Here is a 9,152-nt window from a genome sequence, read left to right as displayed (position 1 = left end):
TAAATGTATTGCAATAATGACGTCTTTGAGCATGTTTTTGTAGTAGTATCATTTTGTTCAAAATAGTTACATTCATATTTATTGCAGCTGCAACTCGAGTATTGCTTTCAACACAGCAACGTAAGTTGGTGTGAGTTGTAGTGGGTATCCTGATTGCGCGTAGTTCATCGTGAGCTGAAGCTCTGGCTGCTCCTTGAATCTTTCTTCCGGCTGCGGAAGCCTAATTCAAGGATGAACGATATTGTAGCCAAGCCCAAGCCTGCCGGGATAGAAAACATCCACTCCAGTTATCATTACACGAATTAAAAATGACCTGAGGACAAGGATGAATTTCTAGAAAAATTCCTCACAAACGTAAGCTGTTAATACTTAGTCATGCAGCCAGGGTTAGCTGACGCGGATCACATTTACTCGTGCAGATGCGGGAACGTTCCATTGTTCGAAATGTTACCAATTAATATGTACGTATTCCGTCCATTTTTTGTTTTCTATTCCTAAAACACAGTTGTTGATCCAAAATAAGCATAATATAAAAATTTAGGCTCTGGCGTAATGCCATTTTTTCGGTAGGCATATTAATTTCATAACAATCATAATATCCACGACAAATCGTGTGAATCACAGATCAAACAAGGTTTTTACAAATTATAAACGTCTTGTCGTCTGCCTTCGCACTCAACTTTTAGTATTTATTTTCAAAGGCATACCAAGGCGAATGCATTATAGACTTGAACATTTATAGGCATTAGAATTGTTGATATTGATTGCTCACCACCGACGTAGACCAGAAAGACGCCATAGAAGTCCTTCAATGCGAGCGGTCGAAGCGACTCCACCTCGTTGGTGGCGGACAAGCACCTCATTGCCGTCCTCGTCCCCTTTTTCTCGAGCATATTCAGGATCCCGCTCTCCCTCAGGCGCATCACCCTGCGCAGCAAACCAGATCAGCTGCTATACATTTTTTCCTTTTTTTTCTCTCTTCTTCTTCTTCTTGCCACACATTTCCTACTACACACGGCAATCCCCCAATTGTGGCCTTTTCCTGTGTGTATCATTGGTGTATAAAACATCTTCCATTAGTTTTACCTAGCCAAAAAACCCTAACCTAACCTAACCTAACCGAACTGAACATAGCCTGACATATCCTAACCTAACGTAACCTAACCTGTCCCTACCTAACCTAACCCAACCTACATTAACTTAACCTAACCTAACCTAGCCTGAACTAACCTTTCTTACCTAACATAATCACCCTTTGTCATGGTCGCCATAGGAACTTGTTCCTGGCTTGAACCTAACCTAAGCAAATGACGTATATTTTACGACATGTTTAATTTCCTACCTGTTCTATTTCCGTACCGTGCATGATTGGGGCCGGAGCTCGCATTTTCAACACTCACTAAACGTGTTGGAAATGCGAACTCCGACCTAAATACCCTAAACCTCAATAACCTAGGTGTCGGTTTTCCTCTATCAAAGTAAATAGTACAAAAAGTTTGAATACTTAGTCGATGGTTGCAATAAACACAGCTTCAAGACTTCTTAAGGTAACAGTTTCTCAACTTACTAGTCGCATTTACGAGCGCTGCCTACTCCTGCACGCCGGTGGTCATCGTACGTCGTAATACGGCTTGAGCGAAATTCTAGTTGAAGTCTTGTTTGACGGCAGATATCGAGGGAACGTCAGAGCCACGAGCTGAACACTCGGGGCCATTAAAAGGGAATTTTTGTTTTCTTTTCATTGTTATTCGTGTCAATTTTCATCAATCCTGATCGTTACCGAGTTAAAAGACCTTGAAAGAGCCAAAAATCGCAGTTACGGACCGGGGTCATTCGGGCACGGAGCAATATTAATGTATCACGAAAACCGTTTTCTACAGAACTTTTGAGCTTTTTTCTTTAGCATTATTAATTCTAAAGAGCTGAAGCAGGTAACCACATAAGAATGATGTTTCTGTGTTAAAATTAAGATGCCAAATATTTGCTCAATAAGTGAAAAAAATTTTTTTGGTCTAACTTTATTCATCAAGTTTCTTGAAGAAATAATATTTTGATAAAAAGTGATATACACAATAATTAGCGCAGTTTTATCCTATCCTCTGTTGATTGCAACTTTCAGAATGCTTCCAGGAAATACGCAGCTCGCACAGTAATCTTACGAGTAAAGACTTTGAAAACTTTCAGGCAAGCTCTCGAAGTTACGCGATTCCGACGAAAATTCGGTCAATTCATGTCCTCTTTGAAAAATCATATCTCGAGTTCTATATAGAAGCTAAGATCATGAAACAGGAATCAAATTAAAGGCAAAGACTTGTGCTTTATAAATTAAGTTGTTAAAAAATCTACAAAAATTTTCCGCAGAGCTGTGGAGAAAAAAGTAAAAAGTTGTTAAAAAGTTGATCAAAGTTTTCCTCACAAATTTGTGAGTTTTAAACTTTTTCAAAATCCGTTTTCACCAGCGTGTTTGTCTTAACGAGACGCATCTTTTTTCCTCTTCCACTATGGCAAAAATGTTCACGGTTTGGCAGTGAGAGTTGAAAACCACCGAAAAATGGCCGAAAAAATTTTTTCAGGTTCAATTTGACCCCAATTTTAGGGATGAAGTGTTGACACGTCAAAAAATCGTTCGAAATCCCAAACACACTCCAGCACTTTATCTTTAGTTTGAGATCAAGCGCATTGCTCTGAGTTTGCTATTTTCGAGCTGTGATCGTTTCCGCAACCTCATTTTAGGTAATTTTTCGACCAAATTTTCCCTTTTTAGGGGATTTTGGGGAGGAAGGGGTGTAAATTTCGGAAATCCGACATGGTTTGGTACACAAAATATGCGTACGTATCTGTGCTAATTTTCAAAAGATTCTATCCTTTGAGCTCCAGGGAAAAATGGCTCGAGTGAAATATTTGACCTCAAACCCCCTGTACGTGATTATATAGCATGCAGCAACATATCAATGGTGGAGAGTATAAGTATAGCGTCCGTTTCGCTGGCTGTAGGCACACAGAAAGTGGGCCGCTCCTGCCGAATAAATATTCACAGAATGAACAAATGCACGCAGGAATCCGTTCTCGTAAAGCATCACCCTGCGTGGCAGCCATGGAAAGTGGCAGCATTTTATAGTTTGTAAGGCAACAAAACTTAATGTCTAGGCGAACGTTAACCGAAAACATCCTTCAAGGCATGAATGCATTGCACTCATGTGACAAGTTCAATGTTCATAATCTCTCATTATCGCCATAGTCATATTTTCCTCGGTTGTATTTATAAACCGAGATGGCCATATATTAAGAAAATATTTACTGTTTGTTGAACGGGGCCGTGTACGAAGAATTTTTGCGAAAGCCCACGGTGAGCCAGGACGAGAGGAAGTTGTCTTTGATGATTAGAGGGCACGTACGGGTCTGTTGATAGAAGGATAATGCTTAATGTGTGTAACAATTACAAGTTGACTTTTACGACAGTAATCCCTTGAAGAGTTTGGGGGAAAATTGTGTTCCAGGACAGTATTTCCAAAATACCTGAGTGAACTTTTGCCGCTATTAAGACAAGCCTTTATTTTAGAGTATGTTAACAGCTAATTTTTGTTGATATTTCAACAGAAAAGTCTTGTGCGGGAGGACGTTCACCTTTGCAAAAACGGTGTCCATCATCCCGTACATCGAGGATTTGATGCCAACAAAAGCGTGCCCTCCAGATGCAAGTTTTTCGGTAGCGCTGAAAAAATCCTTCTCCCATGAACCGACGTTTCGATACAGCTTGCCCAATGTAGAATTAGGTTCTGCCTCCTGAAGCCAAAAAAGGGTGACTTTAGGTTTCGATTGGGATAACACATATCCTTGGACAATAATATTCGAATTTATCAGAGCTTTTCGTAATTTCTACAGTATTTACTGTCTTGTGAAAATTATAACAGCAATAAGATAATTAAATTGGACCGCATTGGTAAAGAACTCTTTAATTTCGCATGGTCTAAAATAACAAAGACCAACACGAGAACATTCATTCAGTCATCGTTTCCAGCATTTCCAAGAAAAGGTGCGAGCTTGATGCTTACCCTTGACAAACGGCCCAAAAATCTACGAAGCAAATTTACTGCACCCATCAGCAATTCATATATCAACTTTGTACATTAGAGCTTCCAAGAATATATTAAACCTACTTCGGTGTTAAGACTACTTAATAAATTACCATACATTCAGTTAATAATAAAATATTCTTCCCATTGCGTCTAACATACGACCCTTAACCATCCTCATTAAATTTCAGCGGCAGTCGTCGAGTGGTGAATATCTGCGCGTATTATCATCGGCCTCTAATAGCCAGCCGATGGTCATACTGACCATCAACCTATATAGGCTGCAACGCCCGTGAAAATCAACCATGACCGTCCAACCGCACGAAAATCAACCGGTAGACTAGAGCAAAGACATGCGAGTAGTCTCTTATTCTGATGTTGGAGCGTCATTTGTTGCAAGTTACTTCCACTGCAAGCCTTGCAACAAATGACGCCACTGCAAGCCACTGCGATTATAGACACAAATAGACACAAATATACTGCAGTGGAATTTATAGACACAAATTCCACTGCAAGCCACTGCGATTATAGTTATAGAAAGGACTAAACTTGTATAATTGATTAATTTATTTAAAAATATAGGAACTACGTATCCAGGACACCAGTTTACAATTAGGACTTAACAATGATTAAGAATTGCAGAAACAGAATTGAGGCAAAACAGGGATCACTCTACTAAATAGAGTGATCCCTGTTCTGCCTCAAGTTGCCCAGTTGGAAGAGAGTCTACTTCAACTCTGCTTGGTAAAGATTCGTTTTACCATGCTTCGTTAAAGCTTCATATATTTGTTGGGTTTTTGTGTCTGTAAATCTTCATATTTAATTGCATACAAGCTATCATGGCAATTCACGTAAGCTTAGCCAAGTTGAATCCGCTGTTTTTAAGGCCTTATTACGCCCATAACGCATACGTTCCTCCACAACCTGAATTTCTGATTGGATGGCAACGCCGCAGTGCTCCAAGAAGAACGGGATCTATGGAACTGGGCATCGGAATTTCGTTGCATTTGTAATTCATTAGTATTGTATTGAAGCCAACACATATAAAACAAACCTTGGCCATGGCGCCAAGAAACGACCCGGGCACGAGCATGTGCGGCATGGGCCTCCTGGTGACGAGCTCTTCGAGGGTGTTGAAGGGCTCGACCACCCTCGGCAGGACGAGCATGGACGTGAGGAAGGTCCTGTAGAAAGTGCTCAGTAGGAAGCCCCACAGCATCGTCGTCATTAGCAACAGACGCATCAGGGGCAAGCGTTCGTCGCGTTCCTGGGCTGCAATAAAAGTTTATATATGCAGTTCACTTTCAGATACAAAACATTTTCGAATCATGATTTGTCAATCTGTTCGCGCTACACCATGCAGTCACATTTACAGATAAATGGTTATACGCTGCATCATTGGATCAATTTTATTGGTTCAATTAAGGTAAAAACGCGTTGCTTTATCTCATGAAGCAGACGCTCATCGGCTTTCGCTTACGTTGGTTAAGCAGAATTTTCAGCACTGCGAAAACTGATATTCGGACGTCACGTGACGACAATCGGTGTTGGTCTCGTCTACGGGAAAAATAGTACATATTACATCAGAAAATTTGTTGGAAAAATATGTTATTCCCTAAGATAATACTGTACAGTATCTCAATCGCGTGTGTTATTTTTTCCATTGCAATCAACAATCTTTGGAACAGGAACAATATGAGAAATTACATTGTAAATTTTGAATTCGTTCCTTGAACAGAATTTTAATTCTAAAAAAAGCGAATTGAATGTGGAATGTGGATATAATATTTGTTCCATTACTAACAGAAATTCATCACTTCCATTTCAGGCTTATTTGGATAACTTGTCTTACTTTGAACTGGGTCTTGGCGAGAGAATCTCTCGCATCTTGAACGTCAAGATGAAGCAGATGACGAAAGCAACAAACGTTGCTAGAACGCTCAGCCAAGTCTGATGAGCAGATTTGAGTTTTACCGATTCAAACCCAAGTGCTTGGGGACTGTTTGAATATTCAAGTGGTCGACGAAATTGTCGATTGACTTTCATTTTTATGCTGGTGATCAATATTAATTTTCAATAAATAATAAGAGCCATTCATATAATTGAGACTTTTACGGTCATTGCGACGATGGCAAATATCATAATGTATAAATCTAAAATGATTCAGCGCACTTTAGCCAGTAGACATCCACTCGGTGTGTTAAAATAAGTATGCAATAAAAATTATTCGGTCAAAATAATATATGAAGGTTAAACATAACCTCACGAGCCTCACCGTGGCCGAGAACGGCTTTATGAAGCCAGCAATATCAGGCTGCACTTGTGCCTTCCTCTGGATAGTCGCGTGCGACGCATCCCACAGGAACTCCGAGAGGTCCACGGCCATGTTTCGCTCGTAGTTCGGCAGCAATGGGGAAGCAATCATGTCGAATTCCTGACAACAAATAAAACGGATTGTTAGTAATCTTTGCTTTGAAAAAGAACGGCTTGAACCCCATTTCAACATCGCAACAAACAACTGGAACGGAATCACAATTGAGTCTCCTTGCATAACTGTTGTGGAGGCAATCGCGTAGCTACAAGATTTCAGTAGCAACAGCAAAGTGAGCTCAGTCGATGGTTGTGCGACAAGCAGCCTTTACGCGTTGAGATGCGAAAGTTTCTTCATCGAGAGTGATGATAAAGCAATAAGACTTAATTCCTTCACAGTTTTCTTGAGACATTTGACTAAATTGCACATTCGCTTTAAAAAATCTTTCAAGTCAACTATAACCTGTCAAAATTTACGCGCGGCTATCGTTCCGATTTCCGTTGCGAGTCTCGGATTAGAGATGAATCAGATGCAAAATGGCCGCCTCTTCTATTTAGCCGCCAAATAGGAGCTCTTTTGAGTAGTTTCATGGGAAGAAATATAAGGGTCAAATGAGAAATGACACGAAATCAGTGGCTGGTCAGGCCACCATTGGCTTACCCTGCTCAGTAGCTGGCATGAGTTTTTAGCGCGAGCGTGCTTAGAAGTTCCCGCCATACGGGGGTATGCGGGTATGTGGGGGTCTACCTCCCGCACCCCCCCATCCGGACAGAGCATTAGCCGTNTGGACCCCAGTGTTGAGGACAACCCTAATGTTTAGACCCGTTCCTTTTTAGCGCATTTTCCATTCCTGGAAAAAGGAGCTATTGTGGTCGTCATGTCTTTCCGTCCGTCTGTCTGTCCGTGAATTCACGGAAGGACGAGAAAATGCGCTCTCTGTCACTCACTGCAGTGAGTACTGATCTAATTTTTTCATTATACGGACCCAATGACCTTGAGCCATGGGGGTGAAACTTTGACACCATTGAGCGACCTCTAAGTATTAACCGATTTGAAAAATATTTTAGAGATATCATTTAGGCATCTAGAGGAACTCGTTTTTGAGGTAGGAACTCATTTTCAAGAGAAAAAGTTTTTTGAGGACCACCCTACTGCACATATATATAAGGTACAGAGATTGAAATGCCCCCTCCCTTCCCCCCATGAAGGGGGGAAGGGAGGGGGCATTTTTTTAACGCATTTTTCAGATTCGGCCGTGTCTGTCCCGAACGTATCAGGTACCAAATACGCGCGCCCCGCGATCGCCCCAAGCTCGACGGGTAATTTCACAAGATTCCATTTCGGCGCTAATTTCGCTCCGGCGACCGGAACCTAAAGCGGACTATAGAGCTTCTAATTTACACCGTAATAAGAACTTGGGGCGTCCTTGTGCCAGCGGCTGACAGGAATAAAAGTTTCGATAGGGATACGTAGGCAAGGCTGAATTTTTTTCAATCAAAGTTGACCCACAAGGAGATAGGGCAAGAAGAAACCTCAATTACAACGATTACAAGTACCGTCAAAATATTTATCTATCTTTAAGGGTCGTTAATCAGTTCAGTTGCGACCACCACTAGTATTATTCGTATTGTCTCGATGGAATTAGAAGTGCAAGGAGTCCCTCCTAAATGAATAAGTTTAATTAAAAATAGCCTATTCAAGAAAACTGGCACCGCATTATTATGAACAGAGATAATATGAATGTAATTCTCACGTGACGGATGACTTCACCAATGGCGCCATCCCAGGTATTGTTGGGCAGCAGGCCTCCGATGTAGCCTGACGCTGCTGGTTTATAGATGATGCTGAAAATATATCAAGTTAATACACCAGTGAACCTTAATAGTTCAAATATAATAATAGTGCAATGCATCAAATATTGGAGTATTTTTAAATGCATGCATGGTTTCATTTTAAGATTGGGCTGTTAGAATTGTGATCCAACCGACAGGTCGGCCCTGTTACTGCCATCTCAGAAAACTCGAATATTGTGAAGTGACAGTGCAAGTAAAATGATCGCTCAGTTGTCGACGGCAATCAGCAGAAAGCAATTTCTATACATAATTCCTCACCACCACCCCAGTTTCTTTGTAATAATCTCCATAGCATCCACGATTACTCCAACGGCACCTTGGGGTGAATCAGCCTTGATTGTCAAGTATGGTGGAAACTGTTGGAAGAAAATATTCAGTCTTCAGCGTTTCGTAGCAAGTTTACGGTGTGATGAAATCTTATTTCGCGATGTAATGAAAAATGTGATATTTTTCAAATAGGTAATTGAAAAAATCCTAGAATGGAACATAAATTGAGTAATGAATAAAGTAAGATGTATCTTCAAACCTGTATAGTTACTAACATTGGCCATCGCAGCTCTGATGCAGACAGACGACCCGCCTGCCAGCGGAGCCTCCATGGCCTGTGACGGTACCATTTTGTAAATTTATGATAACAATTTATTAATAATGATTTTTTAAATGATTATAATGAAAAATAATGATTTTTAAAATTTTTAATATTTATTCATGGACAATTTCTGACAACCAATGTTCAGACCTATGAGCTCTTCTATCAATCAAAAGCATCCAGATAAATTAACCAACTCATATACCCAAATAGACATTATTTCCATAACTTAATAAATGTAAGCAGGGCCAATTAATTTTATTCTACACACACTGTCGAGAGAAATATTGCCTGCGTTGATGTCTTTGAAGATTTGCCGTAGACTG

The 9,152-nt window shown here is 40.5% G+C and overlaps 1 protein-coding gene across 1 annotated transcript; it reads right to left on the bottom strand.

Moving 5' to 3' along the window:
- Positions 1–5,921: 5,921 nt before the first annotated feature.
- LOC108681077 (glutamate receptor U1-like) lies at positions 5,922–8,854 on the bottom strand. The gene is made up of 4 exons (XM_018170057.2): positions 8,811–8,854; positions 8,138–8,228; positions 6,349–6,507; positions 5,922–6,023 (listed from the first exon to the last, which is right to left on the bottom strand). Exons 1-4 carry the CDS (start codon positions 8,852–8,854, stop codon positions 5,922–5,924), a joined length of 396 nt encoding a protein of 131 aa, XP_018025546.2.
- Positions 8,855–9,152: the final 298 nt, after the last annotated feature.

The sequence above is a fragment of the Hyalella azteca genome, unplaced genomic scaffold, assembly GCF_000764305.2.
Source record: "Hyalella azteca isolate HAZT.00-mixed unplaced genomic scaffold, Hazt_2.0.2 contig6950, whole genome shotgun sequence".
NCBI classification, from domain to species: Eukaryota; Metazoa; Arthropoda; class Malacostraca; order Amphipoda; family Hyalellidae; genus Hyalella; species Hyalella azteca.
Note: the sequence above shows the minus strand (reverse complement) of the source record. Positions and strands in the feature narration are given on the sequence as shown.

Coding starts and splice junctions, on each gene's coding strand:
- LOC108681077 (XM_018170057.2), bottom strand. CDS start 8,854: ATGGTACCGTCACAGGCCATGGAGGCTCCGCTGGCAGGCGGGTC. Junction 6,508..8,137: donor TTGGTGAAGTCATCCGTCAC/GTGAGAATTACA, acceptor ATTTGTTGTCAG/GAATTCGACATGATTGCTTC. Junction 6,024..6,348: donor TAAAGCCGTTCTCGGCCACG/GTGAGGCTCGTG, acceptor TCTGCTCATCAG/ACTTGGCTGAGCGTTCTAGC.